At 55.0% G+C, this 24,644-nt stretch overlaps 1 protein-coding gene across 4 annotated transcripts; it reads right to left on the bottom strand.

Annotated features, from left to right (window-relative positions):
* Positions 1–1,912: 1,912 nt before the first annotated feature.
* Positions 1,913–23,236, bottom strand: MSI1 (musashi RNA binding protein 1). 4 transcript variants are annotated; one of them, XM_042911093.1, is made up of 15 exons: positions 23,129–23,236; positions 22,919–22,959; positions 22,269–22,350; positions 22,086–22,170; positions 19,162–19,203; positions 17,520–17,612; positions 13,835–13,883; positions 12,574–12,656; positions 11,984–12,101; positions 9,142–9,222; positions 7,798–7,854; positions 4,650–4,718; positions 3,716–3,870; positions 3,233–3,296; positions 1,913–2,129 (listed from the first exon to the last, which is right to left on the bottom strand). In XM_042911093.1, exons 1-14 carry the CDS (start codon positions 23,185–23,187, stop codon positions 3,255–3,257), a joined length of 1,056 nt encoding a protein of 351 aa, XP_042767027.1. In that variant the 5' UTR covers positions 23,188–23,236; the 3' UTR covers positions 1,913–2,129; positions 3,233–3,254. The 4 variants fall into 4 exon arrangements, with proteins under 4 accessions (XP_042767027.1, XP_042767026.1, XP_042767029.1 ...); XM_042911092.1 differs by having other exon boundaries at positions 3,716–3,903; XM_042911095.1 differs by lacking the exon at positions 7,798–7,854.
* Between the last annotated feature and the right edge of the window lie 1,408 nt (positions 23,237–24,644).

Consider the following 24,644-nt stretch of genomic DNA (forward strand, 5'->3'; position numbering starts at 1 on the left):
AAGCAGGCTCTTCATGGGTAGTGCAGAGCCTGAGGTGGGGCTCAAACCCACAAACCTTGAGATCATGACCTGAGCCAAAGTCAGACGCTTAACCTACTGAGCCACCCAGGTGCCCCTCCTGTCCCTGCCCTTTTAATGGCCACCCTAATGGGTGTGAAGTGGTATCTCATCGTCAACACGAAGCTTTGAGGCTGGTCAAGAAGTTGTACATGGAAGCTGGGCCAAGTGGACAGTGTAGACTTTCAGAAGAAATGCAGAAGAGAAAACAGGGTATCATTGGGATACCTGGACCTGAACGTACACAGAGATGCAAGACATTCACAAACCCAGCACCGTTTTCAAATAATTTATTAGGAATTTAAAACTGAAAATAAAACCTGGAAAAAGAAGTTACAGATGTGGAGAGAAGAGACACCGGAGGGTGGTAACTTGCTGGCTTCAAAACACCATGTAACATCTTTTTTAAAAATTCCCCAAACAAATCAGAAAACGGAATTCCAGGGCCCTGAGCCCATAGGTGGGCCCAGTGGGGTGGGATGGGGTCACAAGAAGGGGAGGAGAAGGAAGCTGAGTCTCTCATGACTCAGCTCAAACGTGTAGAAAATTAAAAATAAAAACCAATAAAATGCAGCTTCTCTTTTATTAGGAAACATTAAAAAAAAAAAAAAAAAAAACAACCACGAACAGCCGCGCATCTCAGTAACAAAGATTATTGCTTTGTGTTCTCAGGGCTAATAGGTTAAGCACCTCACACAGACAATTAACTCTCCAAAGGGGTTTTTAGGGATGGGAACTGTGATGGGGAAGAGAGCTTAGGTCCCCAGCCTCAGACCTGGGGTGAGGGACATAGAGGGGGGGCCAACAACAGGTAAGTGGGCCTCAGCCCTGCCATGCCAGCCAGGTCACTCACTGTTCATGAAGTCAGACCCTGAGCCTCTTTTTCCTTTGAAGGGGGCTTGGGGGCTCGGGGATGCCAAGGGGCTCTGGCCATGGGACCATCCTGGTGGGAAACTTCAGTGAGAGAATGTGGGGGTTCCCTGAGAAGCCCTTTGCTTTCCCCTGGGGTCCGCCCCTTCCCAAAGTACCCCCTTGATGCCCGCTCATGGGGGGCTCAGAGCAGAAACCATGAAGGCCTGACCTAGGCAGGGAGCAGGGGAGACCTTTGGAGAGTTAATTCCTTTCCAGCAGTGGTTCCGGGCGAGCCCTTCTCTTTCCTCACCCCTTGCCCCCATGCTGGGTTTTTGGGGTGAGCAGGCCCAAGGCCTTGACCCCTAGGGCCTGAGTGAGTGGGCTTGCCTTGGCCACAGTTGAGGCCTGCAAGCTTACAGTAACGGTGTCTGAGGAGGAGACAGAAACACAGGGGGAGACCTTTGCCGGGTGGGGTGAGGCAATGCCCTCACCCCCAAGGGGTCTTAGAGAGGGAAGGGGCTTCACCTCACAGTATTTACATATGATACAGGACGGGATGGTTCCAGGGGCTTGGCCTGGCCTACACAACCCTGTCCTCCTTTCCAGGGCTGGAGGGAGGTGGCCAGGAGCCCACACCCACATAGACATTTTGTTCTCAGCTGGTGGGGGGCACCTGGCCCCTGGCCCCCTACGGCCTGGGGCTTCACATTCACAAACCTAGAAATAGTTTAAAAAACGGTTTCTTTAAAAAAAAAAAAAAAAAAAAAAAGGAAAGAGAAAAGGAGGGGAAATCAGAATAAAAAACAAGCGTAGGGCTTGCGGCCTGTAGCAGACCCCCTCCGCCCTCACTCTAGCTATGCACAAATACAAAAGCCTTCTGGGGGGGAGGGTCCTATGGGGGCGCGGCAGGGAGGGAGGGGCGCAGACCTGAGAGGGGAGAACCAGAGGGGTGGGGGTGGGGCAACCGGCTAATCCAAAATAAATAAAAGCGGGCAGGAGAGGAGCAGGTGGGGAGGGAAGCCAAGGGCGGAAGAGAGGGAGGAGGTTAGTAGGGGAGCCAGACGCTGTCCGGGGCAGCAGGGCAGGGGCCGGGCCCAGGGAGTTGGGGGCAGGCAGTAGCGGTCCGAGTCGCTGCGGGGGAGGGGGCGGCGGCTGCGGCTGAGGTGTCCCCGCCCCCTCGCTGGCTCACTGTGGTCCTCAGTCAGCTGCAGGCTGGGGCGCTGGAACACAGCAGGAGATTATGGTTTCGGGGACCCTGTGGCAACCTGCCACCTCCCCATCCCAGCCTCTCTTTGAGGGTCCCCAGAACACAGGTAGGCTCTCCTAGAAGAGCTTTGCTCACACACTTCGCAGGCTCTGTTCCCAGTTCGTAATGCTCTTTCCCTAGATTTTCAATGACTGGATTTATTCTATTGCCAACTTCTCAGAGACACCTTCTCTGAATCTCTAATTTGAAGTAACCCCTTCTCACATCATTTGGAAGTATCTCATTTGTTCGCTTGATTTTTGTCTGTAGAATGAGAGCGGGAACTCATCTGTCTCATACACCCTTCTTTCCTGAAACAGGGCTCAATAACTAGTTGTTTGAATGAATGCACGAAGGAAGGAAGGAAGGAAGGAAGGAAGGAAGGAAGGAAGGAAAGGTCCCAGGTTCACACAGTATCCTCATATGACTGTGTGTACAGAGTTATCTCTCTCACACTCTCTGGATGTGTATATCTGCTGACAGTATCCTGTTTTAATGGCTGTGTAATATTCCATTGTATGGAAATGCTCTAATTTATTTAAACACTCTCCTTTTGATGGGCATATCAGTTCTTTGCAGTTAAAAAATTTTTTGTTTAATCTCTACACCCACGTGGGGCTTGAACTCATGATCCAAGATCAAGAGTCGCATGCTCTTCTGACTGAGATAGCCAGGCGCCCCAGTCCCTTGCAGTTTTTCAAATAAATGCCTAGAAGTGGAATTGTTGGGTCAAAGACATGAATGTTTAAAATCTAGATAAATAGTGTCAGTCCGCCCTTTGGAAACCCTGAGTCAATTTACACGTTGCTTCCCCTACACCCTCATCAATGTTGGGCATTAGCAATCTTAAAAACTCTTTGCCTGATAGGTAGTATGTGCTGCCTTGTGTTTTTCATTTACATTTTTTAGGTAGCGGGTGGAGCAGCTTTTCAGGTTCATTGACCGCTGCTGGAAGTTCCGTCTCCTCCCCGGACTGTGGGCTCCATGAAGGCAGGGACAAGGTCTATGGCCCAGATTGGGCTGCCCATATCAGCCTGCCCAGGGCCACCCCCACCCGACCCCTGCCCACCTCCTCACCTCCTGCCACCTGTCTCCTGCTTCAGTGGTACCCATTGGTGAAAGCTGTGGCAATCAAAGGGCCCTGGGAAGAAAAAAAATTTGATTCCTGGATTCTTAGGGAAGCAGAGAAGGTCCCGGGGCTCATCTCTTCAGACCAAGGGTGAAGCACGGACCCTTCTGTAGCCCTGCGCATATCACCTCCACCGCAGGTAGGCCCTGGAATCTGTATATTACCAGTACCCTGGTTAAAATTAGGACATTCCTGAGCTAGAATCTGGGTGGGCAGAGATGGTGAGTCTGCGTGATGTCCCCAGAGCCTCATGCCTCATGCCCGGCACACTGAATGATGACTCCCCCCCCCCCCCCCCCCCCCCCCGCCAACTATTCCCCCTAGGTGACACTCTTTTTCCATCCATCATCCCTTGGCTCCCTTCTGCCCGTACAGAAAGACAAAGCCTCTCCCTCCTCCAACTTCTGAGTCTTCCAGGACCAGCCACTCACCCCAAGACTGTGGCCGAAGCCGGTGCTGGGGGCGGGGCTGGCAGCGCTGATGTAACTGCTGACCCCCGAGTCCTGGTTGGCTGCCCCATAGAGCTCGGCCATGGGGCCAGGGCTTGTGGTCCCCAGGAAGCCCCCCGTGCGGCTGGGAGTTGAACCTGGAGGGGGAGCCATCGTCCAGGGGTGAGAGCCTGGCAACCCAGAAAGAAGACGGTGATAGCCGCGGCGCCCACTGTTGCCCCACAACACCCCCTCACACCTGTTCCACCCACCCTGACTTCACCCTTCCCTCTCCCTCAACCCTACATCCCAGCAGGGCCTGTGGGTCCACTTCCTGGAGGTCTCTCCAAGTCCATCCACTCCCACCATCTTGTCTGACCATTTAGCAGCCTCCTCACTGGCCTCCAGGCCTCCCCTCTTGGGCCCCATCAGACTTCTCCCCATGCTGCAGCTGAGTGCATTTTCTAAAAGCGACATCACTCCACTGCTTAAATGATCCATGTCTCCCCAGGACCTGGTTTCTCCTACCTTCTTCTCTCCACTCCCCATTCCTGTGCTCCCCCTTAATGCTAACTGACCTCCCTGGGGGACACTTTTCTTCCTCTTGCCTTCAAATTAGAAGTTAAGAGCCCCTTCCTCCTGGAAGCCTTCCTGAGAGGCTCCAGCTGTGAGCTTCCCTAGGACCTGACTTCCCCCAGCAGAGCAGAATCTTCCTCCAGAATTTACTGCCTTTGTAATAAAACCTGATGCCCCCACCAGCCTGTAAGCTGAGGACAAGGGGTCCCCTTCCTGGCTGGCTCACCAGGAATGTGCTCAGTGAATGTTTGTGGAGCAAATGAGTAAGTTCCTCTGCAAAAGGGTGGCAGTGGCTACCTCCCCTTCCCTCTAGACTTCTCTGCCACCCCTCGTCAGGTTCCTGCATCCCAGAAGGCCTTACCTGTCCCTCGAACCACAGCTGCTGCCGCCGCCGCTGCTGCCATTGGTCCGTAAGCAGTGAGAGGAATGGCTAAAAGGGAAGGTATGGTCACTTCAGTGTGGTGGCTGAAGGCACGGAGGTGGATAACGGAGGCCCCCTCTGGGCCGTCTCTCCAGCCTTACCCCACCTCAGAGGGTCGGTGCAGCTCCAGTGCCAAGGCAGAAAGAACTCCTTTGGGCCACCAATTATGCCCTGACCCACGGAATGGATGGAGAAAGGGAGAGCGGATGGCCTCCTAGCAATGGATGGAACCTCGGTTTCCCCCCTGGACTCAAGGGACACATATGAACCACATAAAACTCCTAGAGGGTGGGGGCGGGGCACCCCCCCCCCCCAGCTGCTCTGAGCGATGTCCCCTTCTCCAGAGAGTGCCCTTGGCCGCCGAATGGGGCCACCTAGCTCAGAGGTCCCCGGGAGGTTACAGCCCTCATCCCAACCTCAGCCGACTGCAGCCAGTGACTGACTGACATGGGGTGCAAGAAGCCAGGCCTGCTGCCTCAAGGTGGGACCTTATCTGAGGTGCGGTGAGTGCCCCAGAGCTGCCTGTGGAATCAGGCTGAAGCCAGATTCCAGTCAAGGCCACAATTTGGCTTCAACCCTTCTGCTGCCTGTCCTGTTTCCCTCACTGTCCCTCTCCTGAGAGCACGCCCTCAGTAGCTTGTGTGCACCCCAATTTCCTGCCTCAGGGTTCCCCTGACCGCCACCCAGCCAGAAGTGACCACTACCTCCCCCCAATTCCTCTAGCCCCCTTTTCTCAGATCCCCTCTTCAGACAGAGATAATTGCTATTCCCTTGTTTGCTGTCTACCTCCAGTCCGCCTCCACAGTGCCTTATACACAGTAGTGTTTAATAAATGTCTGCCGAAGGAGTAAAAGAAACCTTTTTTTTTTTAAATTATTTTTTTTAAGATAAAAAAAAAAAAAATCTCTACATCCAGGGGATCAAACTCACAACCCCAAGGTCAAGAGTCGCATGCTCTATGGACTGAGCCAGCCATGCGCCCCTAAAAGGGACCTCCCTCTTCTTTTTTGGCGGGGGGGGGGGGGGCGGAACCTCTTTTTATTTTATTTTATTTTTTTTTATTTATTTTTTTTTTTCCGGAACCTCTTTTTAAATAAGCCATTGGCTTGAACCTGGTGCTCCCTTGGCTTGGGGTGGTGGGCGCCCCCTACTGCTTGGCTCTGCCACTGCAGCCCCTCAGGCTACAACCCCACCCAGAGCCAGGATCTTCTGAGCTGGTTTGCCCTCAGGAATACTTGTCTCCCATCCCAAGATGCACCTTCTGGGGACTGTTTTGGTGACCTTGACCCTGAACTGGAACTGGACCTGGGGCTAGGGACCTGGAAATGGCTCCTGAAAATTCCTGGCAAGGCCTTTGGTCTGGGGGCTTAAAGTCTGGGACCGCAGTGTTCCCACACTGTGAAGTCACCTTGCCTAAGAGCCATACAGTTGGCTCCTCGTCCAGACATCACCTTCCTTGACCATCCTCGCAAAGGCAGCCCCCTGCCCCTGGCCCCAAGGCCTTGGAACATCTCCCTGTTTTATTCTCCTCATGGAACTTCTCACCCTCCACAAGTATTTTATTCGTTTGGTTGTCTACTTGTTTATTGCTGTCTTTCTCCAGCTCCAGGAGGGCAGGGGCCTTGTCTGTCTCATTCACTGTGGTATCCCCACTGCCTGGAACAGCATCTGACATGATAAATCTCTACTGAATGCGTGAAGGAAAATACCCATGTCTCCTGAAGGCAAGAGAAAAGTTCAGACCCCACACCTCCAGGGGAAACCCCTTCCCCTGCACCAAGCTATCTGCTGAGGGGACATTTCTTTCTCACTTCTTTAAGGGCAGGGGCTGGGCTCTGAGGTCTGGTTCCTGGTCTGTTGAGGCATTTCCACAAAGCAAAGTCAGCATGGCCAACCGGAGCAAGAGCTTCACGACTCTAAAGGATTACTCATTTATATAAGTATTTGTTTTCCTCTCTAGGCTGCAAGTCCTGTGAGAGCAGGGCCTGGCTCTGTCCTGCCCCTGCTGTGCCCCCAGGGCCTGGCGGAGTGTCCCACACTGTAGGTCCTCAACACAAAGCTCTTAGATGAGTAGAAAGGAACCCCCGCTTCCAACCCCTCATCGCGGGTCGAACCCAACTCTGCTCAGGGAAGGGCCACTACCACCCCCACCTATAGGACGCTTTACTCCCTCCCCTTTCCTCACCCCCTGTTTTTTCCCCTCCCCCCACTTTGAGGGACCCCTGAGCACCCCTTGGAAGGAAGGTCTCATCTAAAGCAGCATCCATGCTCACGTCCTCCACACACGGCCAGGTTGGGGGGGAGAGTCTAGGGTGGGGTGGGGAAAGAAGCAGGTTGAACAGAGAAACCCCTTGCAGCCCACCTCATTTGCACATACCCCCCCCCTCCCTTTGGACTCGGCCCCCCTGCTCCAGAGCAGAGCTGACTGGCCCAAGCGCAAGCTGCAGCTGGAGAAAAGGCTCTTGATGGCCAAGCACCTTCATCCACTTGCTCAGAAGTTGCAAATGGGCCGCCCCGGGGGCTGTATTTGGCCCTCGAATAGGTTTCATTTGGCCTGCAGTGGTTTAACAATTTGGAATTTGTTGCCAACATTTGAAAATGATGGGAAACTCCATTCCAAAGCAAAAGCTGGGTTCCTGGCTTCTCTTGGAAACTGAGATCTGAAAGTACTAGGTGTGCATCCCGTCCTGGCAAGGGTCGGCTGGCAAGGAGTGGAGGCATGTGCACAAGTCTGTCAAAGTCCCCACCCGGCCCACTCTGCTCTGAGCTTGAGACCCTGGCTTCTTCACGGCTGGATCCCAGAGTCTACTTGGTGCCTGGCACACGGGAGGCGCTAGATAAATATTTGCCAAATGGATGAATGAGTGATTTTGCCTCCATCTGCTGGGCTTGGCCCTATGCCCCACCCTTAAGGGCCAAGTAGCTACACAGACTGGCCAGGGCCTGGGCAGAGTCTGCTGTATCCCCACAGTCAGAGGGCTGGTGGGCAGGAGAAGAGGGTCCCACTAGCTTTCCCCGGGGAAAATCCCTGGGTCCTTCTCTTTCTCCCCATGAGGCCTGTGAGGTGTACGAAATCCGAGCGACTGACCTGTAAGCTCGGGGAGGACTGGGGCGCTCGGGAGAGGGGTCCGCTCTACACGGAATTCTAAAATGAAACGTAAAACAGCTTAGGAAGATACAGGGGAGGCCCCTGGGGCATGGCCCAGGGAGGACAAATGCACCCACAGGGACACTGGGTAGGGGACAGGCCATGCACAGGACCCGAGAGCTGGGATGGGGAGAGCACGGTCCCCAGCAGGCAAAGGTGGAGAAGACACAGAGGAGAGACAGAGAGAGAGAGTAGGCAGAGTTGCCCCCTACACCCTGGCCACGGGGCAGTGCCGGAGCTTCCGTTCTGGTGTTTCTTAAAAGATTTGACATTGCACCAAAACACCTTCCAGAATCCTCCTCTTTTACTGTTGTTGTTGTTGTTGTTGTTGTTTGTTTCTGTTTTTGTTTTTAGGGGGAGGAGCTGGGGAGGCAGCACTGATAAAAAACAATGACCCTGGAGCAGGTCAGGCTCAGGTTGGGTTCCCAGCTCCACCACTTTCTAGGTGGGTCTTCTTAGCAAGTCACTTTTGCTCTCTGAGACCATTTCCTCAACTGTAAAAGGAGGATGATCACACTTCCCCAACGAGAGTGTTGTCAGGCTTAGACAACATAATGTACAGAAAGGACTCTAAGCTAGACAGCCTGAAAGGCAAAGAATGCAAGTGCTTAGGGACCCTCTAAAAAAAATAAGGCCAGGAAAAAAAAAAAAAAAAAAAGCTTGCAAAAATTTGATATCTGATATTTCAAAGAAAACAACGTTGAACAGTTATCATGGCAAAATTCAGAGCTTTGTTGGGCTTCCTGCCACTTATTCTAAGGTCTAGTGTTATTTTTATTTTGAATTACAAATGAGGGTGGTGATCGTCAGGCTTTTAAATTGTTTTTCAGCATTCAGGGTCGCAAAAGGTCTTGCTGGCCTTGAAGGAGCTCAGCATAGCACGTGGTCATTATAAGCATGTCCATAAAGACACAGCCGGCGTTGGCCCTCAGGGAGGCCTCCACCATGAATGAGTCTGATGCCTTCTCTGGTGGAAGTGGCAACTCAGGACGGGGTGAGGAGGAGAGAAAGGCAAGAGGCAGGCAGAGATGAGCCTGGGAGAGAATCGTGCCATGCAAGACCACGTGGGGTGGGGGTGGGGGAGCCCCCAGCTTCTAGGGAAGGGGTGAGGAGGGGATGGGTGGGGAGGGGTGCTCCTTCCTCAGACATGCCCTTCCTTCCAAGCCTCCAGCAGGCAGACCACCCCCACCCCCAGCCATGCACCCCCAGACACCGCCCTGAGGAGTCAGACTGCCCAGGAACCGGGGACATGCTGGCGGCAGAGAGACACCAAGCAGGACTTACCAGGGAACTGGTAGGTGTAGCCAGGGGCGAGGCCTGTATAACTCCGGCTGGCGTAGGTTGTGGCTTGGAAACCAGGGTAACCTGATAGGGCAAGTGGGCTAGTGTCAGATGCCTCACGTACTGCTCAGACCCTGCTCAGAGGAGAAGGATCTGAGCCATCCACTTCCTTCCCCACCTTGTATCACAAGTAATAGTCAGTCAAATTTACCAAACACAAGTGTGCTTACCATTGCACACCATATCCTCTCCTTAAGCCTCACAGGAATCCTAAGAGGCTGGTATTATTAGGAGACCCATTTTACAAACAGGGAAACTGAGGCTCAGAGAGGTGACACATTGGCTAAGAATAATCCAAATCCGTACCAAGATGCTTTGTGCTCTGGCTCCTGCCTTCTTCCTCTCCTCATCTACAATCTTCTCCAGTCACATTTGCCTCTCTACTCTTTCTCAAATCTACCAAGCTCCTTCCCACCTCAGGGCCTTTGCACATACTCTTTCCTCTGCCTGGAGCACACACGCTTCTCCCAGGTCTTCCCATGACTGTGTCCTTGTCATTGTGCAAGTCTCAGCTCATATGTCACCTCTTTGGAGAGGTCATTCCACAAGAGTCCTCCCTCTCATCAGTTGCAATATTTATCTATTTTCCGATAGCACCAATGATCATTATCTGAACTCATCCCCAGGGTTTTCTAAGAGCTGATTTTCTGTCTTCCCCCATCTTTTTTATTTCTGTAGTATCTCCAGGTCAAGTTCCTGGTGCCTGCTACTTGTATGCATCTAATAAATATGTGCAGCTTTACAAGAAAAATCATATAGCGAGTAACAGCGAGTGATAAGAGTGAATAACAATTGTGTAACTGGGATTCACATTCAGAGCTAACTGGTTCCGAGTCTCTTAACCACCAGTGTCACTTTTTTTTGTTGTTATTTTTTAAAGGAGGTGAAACCAGCTAATGAATTACCTTGAAAAGAAAACAGTTTCAGTGTTCCAGACCAAAGGAGGTTAAAGAGATGGGACAACTAAATGCAATACCTGATTCTAGCCTGGATCTTATTTGAGAGAGCAAAACTATGTTATAAAGAACATTATTAGGTCAACAGATAAAACTGGAAAATAGATTTAAATACTGTATGAACGTAAATGTATGAGCTGGATATAATGTGGCTTCATGAAAAAAAAAATACCCCTAGTTTTAGAAAATACACACTGAAAGGGGCACCTGGGTGGCTCAGTTGGTTAGGCATCCGACTTCGGCTCAGGTCATGATCTCACGGTTCGTGAGTTCAAGCCCCGCATCTGGCTCTGTGCTGACAGCTCAGAGCCTGGAGCCTGCTTTGGATTCTGTGTCTCCCTCTCTCTCTGCCCCTCCCCTGTTCACATTCTGTCTCACTCTCTCTCAAAAATAAATAAACATTAAAAAAAAAGAAAATACACACTGAAGTATTTAAGGGTAAAGGGCTATAGCCATAATGCATGTAACTTAATCTCAAATGATTCAGTGGAAAATCACGAGTGTATTGTATGTGTGTATGTATATATGCATGTATATACATACACACATGCACATACACACACACACACAGACAGCAAATGATAAAGCAAATGGGGTATAAAATTAACAGGTGAATCCAGTGAAAGGCATATGGATACTCTTTGTACTATTTTATTTTTGCAACTCTTCTGAAAGTGTGAAATTACTTCCAAATAAAAAGTTAAAAGAAAACTTCAAGAGAAGACAGTGCCCCATTTGGAGGGTACTCTCCTCACCCACTCTACCTGTTGATCCTCTAGCCCATACCATGCCCCCTCCGCCGAATCCCCAGAGCACCCCTCCCCCCATACCTGGCAGAAAGACTCCTTTGTACTGTTCTCTTTCTGTGTGTCCGCATCTTGTCTCTCCAGGGAGACTGTGAGCTTCCTGGGAGGCCCAGCTCAGATTTTCCACCCTCAGTTGTAGGCCCCAAGCACTGCTGACCCCCGCTCAACTTCCCAGGCTCCTGGCAACCTGCACTTACTCCAGGAAGCCTGCCTGCCTGACCACCAGGTGGGTTTGGGTGCCTCCTTGGGCCTCCCACAGCCTCCAAGCACTATGTGGTATCATTGCCTATTGACTCCTGTCTCCCACTTGATGGGGAAGCCCAGGAGGGCAGATCCTGCCTCTCAGAATCTGCTCAATAAATATTAGTTGAATGAACAAGGAGCAGCCACCTTCTTTTTTTGCCTTCCCAAAAGTCTTTGGGTCTTTGTAAATACTGTTTCCTCTGCCTGGAACACTTTACCCTTCCCTTCTTCCCTGACCTCCTATAACTAGCACCTACCCAACCCACAGACTCAGCTTCAATGTAACTTCCTTTCTGGCTTCTCCAAATCTTGGTCAAGTTCTCTATGACCATGCTCTCTTGGCACCCTGTACTTCTCCATCCTAACCCTATTTATTTATATTCTTAATTTGTTTTCCCTGCCAGACCACAAAACTCCAAGGAAAGTCACTGTTGTATTTTCTGGCATAGTTCCCAGCATTTATAGTCACTCAATAACTACTGGAGAGATGGATGGATGAACAAATGGACAGATGGACAGAAGGATCAATTAATAAGGACCACTTCCTGGCTACCACTAGAGGGCAGCACCCCATAACCAAATCACCCCACCCTGGGTTGGCTCCAAGACTTGAGCTCCTTGGTCCTCACTCCCGCCCAATGACTCATACAGGAGGGCCGACCACAGAGGAGATGCGACACCTACGCGTCACCAACCCCCCCCCCCTCCCGCCCCCACCACCGGTGGCCCTGGGAGCAGTTCCGGGCAGGAAGTAACCACAGGTGCAGGCCTAGCACATACCCAGCATGCCGATGCCCAGCATGAAGGCGTCCATTCCATAGGGCATGACTCGGGACCTCCCCCGGGCTGAGCCCGTCGGCGACATCACCTCTTTTGGCTGAGCTTTCTTACATTCCACCTGCAAGGAGACCTGATGGTCAGTTCCTCCTACAGACATAGGGTCGCAGACCCTCTTGTTCCCTGGCAGGCCTCCTTATCATTAACTTCATAGTTCCCACTTATGGAGTGCTCGCTAGCTGCTAGAGGTTATGTAAATGGCTTTGCACACAGTAGTAGCTTACACCAACCCCAGAATGGAGGTAGTATTGCCACTCTCATTTGACGGTTGGGGAAACTGAGGTTCAGAGCGGGGAAGTCATCTGCCTAATGATTAGACTAACAAGCGGCAGAGTGAGGATGTTAATCCAGGTCTCTCTGACTCCACCAGCCGTGCTTTTTAACCACCACGAGACACTGGCTTCCTGTCCAGATTTTCAGAGGGTGGGAGAGCTGGCTGTGCCCCACTGACCGTGAGGCCCCTCTGCCTGCCTCCAGAAGCTCCGAGCATCCCGTCTCCTCTCTGCCCCTCCACCCATCCAATCCCCCCTCACCATTTTGTTGTTGATTTCATGGAAGTGGATCTCACACACTTTCTCCACGATGTCCTCACTCTCAAACGTGACAAACCCGAACCCTAGAGGGCAAAGGCAGGGACAAAACCAGGGTTTGTGGTCAAAACCCAGCCTGAGTCATATCAACACTACCACGGCTCTCACAGGCCAAATTCCCGAGAGTTAACAAAAGCCTGGGAATCTCTCAACTACCCACCCGCTGAGACAGGATTCCTAGCTCCCCAATTACAGACTCGAAAGCCAAGCCTCAGCAAAGTGAAGTGACTTGCCCGAGGTCACACAGCAAATCAGAAAACATTATAGCAGTGATGAACATGCCTTTTCTTTCTCAGGTGCTTTCCGAAGAAGGAAGAAAGAACACACACAAACACTTATTTACATTTCCACAAAAGTGTGCACACCCAAACATATGTTTGTACAGTCACACATATACATGACATAGAGGCGCACACACACACACGTATACCTCGGTACCCATCTGCCCCACAAATACTCGTCAGTGCTCACGAAGGCCCCCCTACATGTGGATAGTTATCATGACAAACCAGGCACATATAAATATTCAGACGTAGACACCCTCACACGCACAGGTACAAACGTACAACATACACACACACACCAGCACATACCTCAATCCCCAAACAGGCTAATACACCCAAAGCCCCAGAGCAACCAGAGAAACAACCCCACCTCCTCCTGGGGAGGCCCCAGGGGTTGTAATGGGATTTCTCAGAAGGCAAGGCCCTTGGGAGAAAAACAACCAGGCAATGCACACTGTGGCCCAGATGCTCACAGGTTCGGGGGCGGGGGGGAAGGGGGAGGGTCGGGAGCTGGGCTCAGGTCCTAGGTGGGGGTGGGAGACAGGAGCAGGAGCAGACCGCCCAGGGCTGTGGAGTCGGCCTGACCCTGGGGCTGCCCAGCCTAAGCTCTGGTTACCAGGGACAAGGTAAGCCCAGCAGACACTGGCTGGGCAGACACTGGCTGGGGCGGGGGTGGAGGACTCAGTTTGGAAGGGGGGAGGTTGCTCCTCTGCTCCTCTCGGGTGTCTGCAATTGGGCAAGTTTCTAGCACAGGAAACGGCGGGACAAAAGCCTTCTGTAAGGCCAGGCCCGGGAGAGGATGCAGATCCTTGGGGATAGGATGTCAGGAGGCAAGATGAAAGGGCAGCTGTGACCTGCAGCCCCCTGGCTGACCACAGGCCCCCAGCCTGGCCTGGAAAGGGGGAGGGGGCCATACTCACCTCGGTGCCGGTTGGTGGTTTTGTCAAACATCAACATGGCATCGTCCACCTGAAACAGAGCCTGCCATGGTGGACCCACCAGATACCAGGGGACCTGCCACAACCCAGCAGGAGGGGCTCCCACACCCACTCCCCTCTTGCCCAGGCTAGGCTTTGTCTTAAACCTGTTCCCTGTGCAGGGGACCACTTTCCATCCACACCCCGCAACTGGATGCCAAGGCACCTCCCATTCAACCACCAGATTCTCAAAGGATCAGCCTGCAAATACGCAACACCAAATACCTGCCTGACACTTTGCCCCATCAGACTCTCTACAGTCCCTGCAATGTAAGATCCTCATTTTGTAGATAAGGAAATGGGCTCAGAGAGGTGAAGTCACCTGCCCAAGGTCACACAGCAAATCCTAGACCAAGCCTGGAAGAAGGAGGCACGGAGTGGGTGCTAAAGAAGGAAACATGGGAGCAAGATAAAAAACGGGGAAATGAAAGCCTCTTCCCTTTCTGCAAAAGGCCAGGAGGACAGCAGCCACTCCAGCCAGACTTGACTCTCCTCTCCTGGTACAGATCTTTTCCTTTAATTGAGGTTTCCTTTTGCTAGAGGCTGTAATTAAACCAAGTAGAGTTCAGTGCCTGGGCTGCTTGCCTCCCACTGACTGGGGGAGGGGCAGGGGGCTGAGGAAAGGGGATGGTCTACATGATTCCCAGTCCCTTGCACCTCAGTCTCCTCTTCTTGTTGCTCCCTCAAGGCAATCCCTTGGATACATGGATAGCCAAAGGCCTGAGCTTCCCTCCCACGGTCCCATCTCCCTCCCTTTGCCTACATCTGGTGCTTCCCCCCTGTCCTCTTAATTCTTGGGCCAATGTCAGCCACCTCATGGGGTTAAGCTAAGGTCTGATTTGTCCTTGGTGGAAATCAAGGGCTGCTTCTGATACCCTCCCCCCACCCACACACACAGCCCACTTCAGCTGCTGACCTTCCCCCAAATGATCACACACCCGAGGGATGAAGGAAAACTTCCTGAAGCCACGGGGTACAGTCTCTCCCCGACTCTCCGTGGCTCTCTTTCCAGCCTGTCATCTTCCTTGCTTAAGTGGCAAGGGCAGCCCCTGAACAGGGTGGTCCTCTAGCTCTCCTTAGGCGCCAAGCCGCACCAGGCCTCCGAAGTCCCTCTGGGAGAACCAGGACCCCACTAAGCCAGGAGGCTCCTGGGCCCCTGGAGAATCTCAAAGGGAAATGACACCTCCCTCCCTCCCAAAAAGCTTTCTGCTCCAGGGGCCTGCAGCGGAGTGCCATTCTCACTCCCACCCTTATGGACGCACGCTGAGTCCCAATCCCAAACCAGCCTCACTGTCCAAACTGCGCAGACACTTTGGGCTCAGCACATCTTCCCCACCCCCTTGCTTAAACAATAGAAGAGAGAAATCCAAAAAGGAGAGAGAGTTGTGATAAAAATACAGGCTTTAAGTAGGACAGGCTGGAATGGAACCCAAGATCCTGCATTTGCTGGTTGGGGAACCTTGGGCTGGTGGCTTTATGTCTCCAGATTCAGGTTGCCTCATCTGTAAAGTGGGCATAACGGTGTTTATCAATTGTATGGAGGAGTTAAATGACAGCACTGTAACACGAACTCACAGTACCTGGTTGCAGTAAATGCTTAATAAATAACAGCTATTATTACCTTTATTATGGAGGGGCTTGCCTACAGTCACATGGGGGAGAAGCAAAGCAAGAGAGCAAGCAGCCCAACACCCCTTGCTTTGAAGGTACCATGAGGACAGTATGTGTCAGTTATGGTGATGACCATCCTATGGAGCACCCTGACTTGTGCTCAGTAATTATTTTTTGAATTAATGAATGAGTAAAAGCCACACCCTCTTCCCTAATCCCACAGCTTTGAGTTTGTGCCTGACCCACAAACTGATTTAGCCCAAATCCACTGCCCTTCTCGCCTTCCTCCACCCGACTTCCAACTCCACCACTCCTGGCCCCCTAGAACCTTCAACTCGAGCCTTGGCTGGACAGACCCCTAGTGGGGCAGTGGGGTTGAGGCCAGGGCAAGGAGCAAGGAAAGTGGCTGGGGGTCCAGGGACCCCCACTGGTGTCCCCTCCTGGGGCCAGCTGAGGGGAGGGAGGCTCCCAGCCCAGTGTCCTTAATAGGCTTTGGTCTCCATGGGAACCCGGGGGCAGGGGGGCTCCGGCAGGGGGAGGGGAGGCGGCCGAGGCCTGCTGACCAGTGGGAGCCGCCAAGTTCGGCGGCCGCTAAGCCTGAGTGGCAGCCATGGCGGCTGACCATTGTTCCCCCCTCGGCGGCGGCCCCTCGATCCGGGCGGGGGGCCCCCCGCCGCGGGGCCCTTGGCATTCCCGGCTGTCCCCCTCGCTCCCTGGCAGCCTATTCTCCGGCTCCCCCTGGCCTCCCCGGGCCGGTTTCACATGCCAACGCCGATTTAGGCCCGAACAAAAGACGCGGCCGCTGACGGCTTCTCCTGGGGCCCGGTTGCCATGGCAACGCCGGCCCCGGGGGCAGGCGGCCTCCAATCACAGCTGCTGGATCAGATTAGTGCGAGCTCTAATGCTCGGCGCTCAGACACAAAGACACCCCGCCGGAGCCGAGCGGGCCTGCTGCTTCCCAGGAGCGCCCTTCCCTCTGGGGCCCAGGCCGCCGACCTGCCCTCAGTCCTGTACCCCGGTCCCCACGGAGGCGCCTGAGCCTAGGCCTGTGGCCCCCACGCCTGCAGCATCCACTGGCCAGGGGGCTTCCCACCCTCTCCCCTTCTCCCCTGGAGACCGGGCCCTGGAAACCCACCCAGTTCCTAGCTCACATCCCATTTCCAAGGGGCGGTTCTCCTCTGCCCTTTGCCTAACAGGCAACTGAAAAATGCCTTGATGGCAAGGTGGAGACACAGCCCGTAGCCCGTCTCATGTAAGAGAAGACCAGGAACCCTGACACTAAGCACAGCAGCCCCCCTTCACCCCTAGACTTAAAACTTGGCCCCCTCTTGGTCATATCCCCATGGGACCTTGATGTTCACATTACTCACCTTCCTGGGGACACCCTATTGTCTGATGATGCCACATCTCCTTCGTAAACTAAACGATCCAGAAATTTAAGCTCAATGCACCTCAGAGCTGAGAGCCAATCTGCTGGGCCTGATCAGAAATTTAGGGTGCTCTCCTCAGTCTCCCTCCAAATAGCTAGGGGATCAGCACCTCCCCCAGCTCCCACCTGTGCAAGCAGGGTGCTGAGTGCAATTGGGAGTCGTATTTATTGCTTCCTTATCATCCTTACCAGGAAGGAGTGGGGGAAGGTGCAACCGCCCGTGGCCTGGACAGGTGCAAACTCCCAGGAGGCCCAGGGGTGACTGGATTGAACTGGCTAGGGGAGAGCAGCCTCCCTTGGGAGAATGAAGATAAGCAAGAGAAAAACACAGGGGAAGGGCAACCACAGAGACAGCTACTATGTGGCTTCTCTCCCCGGGGATGTATCCAGAGGCTGAGGCCCACAGATAGGACAGAAGCCTGGACTGTGGGTTGGCCTGGGCTCACCCACAAAAAGGACCCGGCCGCCTTTTCACCTTTTGCAGGGACTGGAATGACCTGGCTGGACTCTGCTTGATACTGACCAATTCTACAGGGCTTCCACAGCCCCCGAAAGCACCCCCAGCAGGCACCCCCAGTTTTGACCCACCTTCCCGAACTGCTCAAAATACTGCTTCACATCTTCCACCGTGGTGTTCACTGATAGCCCCCCCACAAAGATCTTCTTCGTTCGAGTCACCATCTGTTAGGGGGAGGGAATGAGAAAGTGGGCATCTGAGTCCTGTGGCCTACTGCCACCAGCAGGGGCTCGAGCCCTCCTGCCAGGGCGCCAGCTGACAAGCTCTCTGTGGCCCTAGCGACTCGGAAGCCCCCGCCCAACGAGCTCCCCCTTGGACCCCCGCCTCTAGGCCTGTCATGGGCAGCTGTGCACCCCACACCCTGGCTGACTTGAGTGTGCCTCCCTCCCTGGAGTCTGTGTAGGGGAAAATGCCTTCTGTAAGAACCAAGGGGACGGGTTAGTGACCCAGACCCACACCCACAGTGTAACTCAGAGACCCCACCAGCACCCCTGGGAGAGACTGAGGCCCATCACAGGGTTCCCCTGAACTCAATGCCGACATTTTCCTCATCAACCTCCTCCCAGCCCAACCTCCGGCAGCCCTGTGGCCCCAGCCCTGTTTTAGGAAGAACACATGGTCCTAATTACCCCAGGAGCGCATGGCTAATCCACAGCAATTCCCAGCCCCATCCTAACACTAAAGCACCTTCTGTCACCAAACTGCTTAATGGAATTAACCCAATTCCGACCATGTGCTCCCTGGTGCGGCTTCCTTCGAATACCTGCTCCATAATTGCTTTCAGGCCCTCTGCTGGACCCTTCCAGAGATGTCCCCTTCCTGTCTCCTAAAACCTGTCCCTCTTCCTTCGCTGTGACAGGAGCTGGGCAGCATCCTGGCTCCTGCCAACCCCCTTGTAAAGGGGGAAACTGAGATCTTCTGGAGAGGAACCTAGTCCTAGGACACAAGTTAAGTCAGCAGACTCAGGGGTCCTTGGCTCCCTGTACTGTAATCAGCCTTCCTTCCTGTCCCCTATATTTAACCATTTAAAAATTAAGATCTGGCTAGTTGCCTTGGGACCTGGAATAAAATCTTGGGCCCTTACCCTGCACCAAAAGTTTTGAATGCTATATTGCTCAACTGCTCAGAATTCTGTTTTCCATATACCCAAAAGAACTCGCCACAGCACTAGGTAAAGAAAGCACGGGGAGGGCAGCCACTCACCCAAGTTGAAAGACAACAGGTAACCAACCTCATGGTCCCTTCCCCCTCTGCAAGCTGAACATACCGAACCCCCAGAGATAGAAAGGTGATGGGGAGGGGGGGTCAGAGACAGCTCCCTGGCCTGACTCTAGCTAAGCCTCAGGGGGTGTTTGTCCTGGGTTTGACCTCCCCAGGGGCATTGGGTTTAGAGGCTGTGATCTATGAGGTCAGAATTCGACTCAGGGTCCACAGTGTACTGGCTTCAAATACAGGACAATGAATCCCCTGAGGGGTTCCTCCTTCTCCCAACACATGCAGCCCCCTCCCAGTCCACCCCTGAGCACAGATGGAAAGATGCAGGATGTCTTCAATCCACAGAGCGAAGGACATTAAGAATCCTCCCTCCTCCCATCCCAGTCTATTCCCATAACACTCCAAATGAAGGTTCCAGAAGCATCTCCCATAGGAGAGAATGCTGGGAAAATCACTGCCCGTAGTAACACAGCTCCTCCCAGACATGGACATACCTACCTTAGGCTGTGCTCGCCGAGGAAAGGCCACCTTGGGATCAATCTGAAAGAGAAGGGAGAGGTAAAGGGGCTTGGTTATCACAGTTTAGATGGGTGACCACACAGCCTTCAGCCCTGTGGACTTCTCTCATCCCAGGACACAGAGATGACACAGGACAGAAATCACCACAGCCTCTGGCAGAAAAGTGTAGTCGTTAAGCATTTAGGCCCCAGTGCCAGGCTCCTGGGTTCAAATCCCACTTGCACTGTTTCCCAGCTGTGAGACGTTGGGCAAGTTACTTAACCTCTCTGAGCCTCAGGGCCAAGCTCACCTGCAAAATGGACAAATAGTAACACCCACCTCAAAGGGGTCGTCTGCAGACTACTTGAGATCATGCTTACAAAGCACCTGGCAAGGTGTCTAGCTCGCAGCAGGAACCCCAACAAAGTAAGCAAAGTCTTACTTCTTCAAGCACCAGGTATTCAAGGGCCTTCCTCACCTAACCGACTTCACACAGATGATACCAGTCTAGGTGAGGCATGTAATCCAGACTTTGGAAGCCTAGTGGATGGAAATACTCTTTGGTTCAAGAGAGTTCATAAATCACCAGGAATGGACTCAGTTCTGTTTCCCCAATACTACTGACATCTAACAGCCTTCTTCGAGGCTGCAAGCAAACAGCTCCCTGATAATGCAGCCAGGCTGGGGGTGAATCAGAACGCAGGCTTTGGTGACGCACAAGGGCACGGGACTTGGACTCAGAAACTTTGAGCCCCGGCCAAGCCTGTGATCTTGGTAACTTGCTCACCCCTCTGAGCCTCAGTTCCCTCATCTGCAAAGTGGGGATAATCACACCCACTTTTCCCAGGGGCAGCCATAGGGAATCAAATGAGATAACATGGGTGAAAGCGGCCCTTTGTGAACTGCCCTTCATTGCGCAAACAAAGGTGCTATTACCAGCGGGCCACCTTTGCCCTTGGCTGTGAACAACCAAAGGAGAAAAGCAAGATGCACCTGGGTGCTCCTGGGTATATACTCACACTGTTAAACAGCAGAAGCTAGGCCACAAGACATTGTGATCAAGGCAGGACCTATGGGGCCTGGTCATTCCAGAGCTTCTTGCCACCCACATGGGTGGATACCACTCAGAAGTTCACCAGCCAATCGCAGGGAAGATCTATCTTTTCCCAAAGTTCCTTCTGTTCAAAACTCAGCCTCGTTCTAAGCAACCGGCTCTGGTTCCTCTCTGCCTGAATGGCATGAACCAGGGACCAGCCTCCTCTGGGCTCTCCAGTGGATCCGCCCACAGAGAAGGAGCCTCTAAAATCCATGCTGGGGCAATGCCGTCTCTCTCCCAAAGTTCCACTGGGCTCCAGGGAAAATCACAACTGCCCATTTCCCCTGTCTGCAGGTGTGATTTCATACCTCTACGGACATTTTCATCCTTCTTTTTCTCCTGGAAGCAGCCTCCCCAGCCACCAGAGCACCTCAAACAGTCCCCCTGTACAGACCCTGATGGGGAGATGGTACCCAAGCCACGTCTCACAGACCCACGCACACCCGATCCCTGACACACCCCACCTCCACTCTGACTCACAGCTGGCAACATAAATAAAACCCAACAAGTAAATAAAAGGTGAAAGTCAGAACCCAAAATAGACTCCCCACAATAAACCTCCCTCCCCACCCCTCTCTCCCAGGCCAGAGAATGCCAAACACAAAGCCCTTGCCTTTTTGAGTCCCAAACCTCAGAAGGATGCCCATCACACCCTCCTTCCCCCTTCTCTCTTATCAATCTTCCATGACCCCACCCTGCCCCCAGAGCCAGTCCCTAAATCTCAGCTTCCTGAGCGCTGCAGAAGCCATCAGTGCATTCTGAGGACAGGGGATGGTAGGAGAACTGGCAGCTTGATGGCAGATAATCACCAAAAACAATAGGCCACTGTCTCTCCATTCCCAGCTTGGGTCACTCAGTCTGCGCCAAGAAGATCCTTTCAGAGCCGGCAAAGTTGAGGCCTGGCCTCATTTGCTCATTACTGCAAGCAGGAGTGGGAGCCACTGGGCAGAGATAACAGGAGCTGGGGACAGGCGGTAATTTAGCAAATTCTTGGGCACAACCAGCTATTGTTGCAGGTAAACAGGAGCCAGTGACTGACCCAAGCACAGGGAGGCCCAGGGCTGGAGGACAGTGGGGGAGTGTGGAGAGAGATCACACTGTCCCGGTCCCCTGGCCTCGGGTCACCCCATCACAGAGTAACCCCTCCTCGGACTTCCTCCTTTTCCTTCTCCCCTAGAGCAGGGGCCTGGGCCAGCGCCCCCTGGAGGGCCCAAGACACTGGGGAGCAGTGGGACAGCAGTAAAATGTTTTAGGAGTTTGAATGCCAAAAAAGCAGCTTCTCCTCAAATCCAGCCCTCAGAAGGGTTGTTTCCAGGCAAGCCAGTTCCCTCCTCATAAATCCCTTCCTGGGCAAAGCAGGTTCACGTCTTCCACACAAAGCGGGGAGCTCATAGACCAAAGGAGTGGGGGGGAGAGGGAGGGGGGATTCAGTGATGCTTTGCCATTGGTTCGGATCGGTGGTGGTGGGGAGCCAAATACTAGTTAGAGTCCAGAGAAGCCACGGGGTGGGTCACTGCAACCCTGACTCACCCAATTTGGGCTAGGGGAGGGACCTAGCCCCACCCCAAGCTGCTCTGTGAGGCATCAAGATTAGTAGGTACAGGGAGGGGCTGGGGGATGTAGCATCTCACCGCAGGCCTGGGGTTTTTCTCCTCCCTCTCCCCCCCGACTCCAGTGACAAAGTTTCAGAGCTTGGCAGCCCTTCTACTCAGAAAACTCCCTCTTTCCTTAAGGACCCCGTCCAACTGTCCCCTGGGGAGAGACCTGACCCTCTCCTCCGGCGGCCTCCCTCTCCCAAAGGACCCCCGAAGCCCTGAGGGCCACTCACTGTTTTGGAGTCGAGCTCGTGCCGCGATTGCGCCAGCACTTTATCCACCCCCGCCTGGTCCATGAAAGTGACGAAGCCGAAACCCCTGCGCGCCGTAGTGAGGGAGAGGCAGATGGTTACAAGGCAGTGAGTGGCGGTGGAGGGGGGCGAGCCGGGAGCAGGAGGAGGGGGTGAGGGGCTCACCTGGATCTCTTGGTCAGAGGGTCCCGCATCACCAGACACTCCTTCACCTCCCCGAACTGGCCGAAGTATTCGCGCAGCCCTTCTGTAACCACACACCCGCCTTCGGACCAGCTCGGGCCCCGCGCCCTTCCCCCCCTCCCCCGTCCTTTGCCCCCGGTGACCCCGAGACGGCCCGGCCGCCCCCGCGCCGAGCAGCCTGCGCGCTCTCCACTGCCCCCCCCCCCCCCACCTCCAAGCCCTCACCCGGCTCCCGTGGAGCCTCCTGGCGCCCACGGGGGCTCCAGGAAGACGAGGGCCGAGCTGGGCTGGAGGGGGGACGGCTCCGGCCGGGTTCCCGCCGCTCCGGGAGCCGCCTCACAAAAGTTTGAGCCGCAGGTGCGAGAGGAGTTGGCGCTGCCGCCGGCGGGTCCCGGGGGCCCAGCCCACCCCCCGATGCCCCCTGAACCCCTCATCTCTTCCCCTTCACCCGCTGGGCCGTGCGCGCACGCCGATCGCCCTGCGCTCTTGGGGTCCCCGGGCGGGGCGCGAAAGAGGGCGCGGGGGCGCCCGGGGTCAGCAGGGCGCAGGGCCGGGCTGGGGTGTCCGGTTCCGGGGCGCCGGGGGGTCCAGGGTGCCCTGCCTGGCCGGCTGGCGCTCCCGGGCTCGCTCACCCTGCGTAGTCTGCCAACTGAGTCCCCCGATGAACATCTTGCTGCGGGAGGAGGAGAGACACAAAGGGCCCGCGTGAGCGCCGGGCGCCAGGGCGCAGGGGGCGCGGGCCCGGGCCCCGGGGAGGCCCGGCCCGACCCGGATCGGCCATGTTGGCGGGGCCGGGGCGGGCGCGGGCCGGGCAGGCCGGGCCGGGCCGGGCCGGGCCGTACCAGGGGTCGTGCGGCGAGTCCGGGGAGGCGAGGCCGGGCTGGGGCGCGTCAGTCTCCATCGGGAGCCGCGGGCGGCGCGGGCAGCGGAGCGGCGGCGGCGGCGGCGGCGGCAGCGCTCGGCGCGGGGCAGATGAGGAGCGCGGCGAAGGGGGCCGGACGGACAGGCCATGCTGCCCCCTCCCCCGACCCCGCTCGGGCGGGCGGGCGGGGACGGCCGAGGGGAGGGCCCGCCGGGGGCCGACCTGCCGGCTCCTCCCCCCGCCGCCCTGCGCGCATAAAGCCCCGCGCTCGCCCGCGCGCCCGCGGAGGCGGCGGCGTCCGGACCCCGCTCCCGCCGGGCTCCCGGGTCCCCGAGGGCGCGAGAGACCCCGAATCCCGAGGCGGGCCGGGACCAGGGCGCGGCCGCACCCCCCACCCAGCCCAGCGCGGGGCCGGGCCGTGGGAACGCCCTCCCGGAATGAAGCGCTTCCCGGTGCCTTCAAGGTAGCTCGGTTCCGGATCGGGGACCCTCTAGTCCTCCCTCTCAGGTCCCCGCTATCCAGAATTTAAGAGCTCCCCAATATCCCTGGGTTGGGAGGGAGATCGCCCCAGTGCCCCCCACCCCTCGTGTTCCAGCTAGTGAGAAGCCCTCCATCCCCCCAGTGGGAACGAGAAGCTGCCCCCAAGGCCCCCAGTTTCCTCCGAGGCTGATTCAGGGCTCCCCCTCAGCGGCCCTCAGTCCACCCTCAGTGTCCCATACCCTCTATATCCAAATTGGGGACCCCTTTCAATGCCTCGCGTCCTGCGTGGGGATCCTCCATCAGCACCCCAGTGGCAACCGTATCAGTTCCCCGAATCCCTTCTCAGCCCTTGCTGTCCCCTTCGACTCCCCCACATCCTTTCTGTGTGGTCTATTGAGGAACCCCCCTGACCCAAGCCCGGGTTCTCTGTTTCCTGCCACCCGCACCCCCAGTGTAAGGAGTCTTCACTGTTTCTCTCACTCCTGGCTCACTTGTCAGCCCTACTCAGACTTCCGTCTGGATTCGGGAAAGCCGGGTCCGGACGCTCACCGGCCCTCCCCACCGAGGCTGGGGGAGAGGGTCAGTGCCGCTTAGAACCTCCCGTTTCCAGTTTAGGAGGCCGCCGGCGCAGCTGTGCACCGTCCCCTCCCAATGACCCCCTTCTTTTGCAGAGTTCTAAGCCCAACCCCATCGGATTGGAAGAACCTAAGCCGCCTACCCACTGCGTTTGGAGTTACTTCTCTCAGTCCGCCTCAGTTTGAGATTTACTCCCCATGCAGGCAACCGCCTTCACTTCTCCTTTCTCCTCCCTACGCCTCCATCTCCGGGTCTCTGAGATCCCCTCCCGCACTTTCACCTAACGCTCCTGGGAGCCACCTCACCCTCCCCGAAAACTACCTCCCTCCAGCCAGGGAACTCTAACATCCATTCCAGATCACCCGCGGAGCCAGGGGCCACCCTCCCTAACCCCACCTCACCACATCCATCTCCTCTCAATTCCCTGGCTGAGACCAGCC

Source organism: Panthera leo, chromosome D3 (genome assembly GCF_018350215.1).
Source record: "Panthera leo isolate Ple1 chromosome D3, P.leo_Ple1_pat1.1, whole genome shotgun sequence".
Taxonomy (NCBI): Eukaryota; Metazoa; Chordata; class Mammalia; order Carnivora; family Felidae; genus Panthera; species Panthera leo.

Coding starts and splice junctions, on each gene's coding strand:
- MSI1 (XM_042911092.1), bottom strand. CDS start 23,187: ATGGAGACTGACGCGCCCCAGCCCGGCCTCGCCTCCCCGGACTCGCCG. Junction 17,613..19,161: donor CTCGGCGAGCACAGCCTAAG/GTAGGTATGTCC, acceptor TCCCCCTAACAG/ATGGTGACTCGAACGAAGAA. Junction 7,855..9,141: donor CTACACCTACCAGTTCCCTG/GTAAGTCCTGCT, acceptor GTTTCATTTTAG/AATTCCGTGTAGAGCGGACC.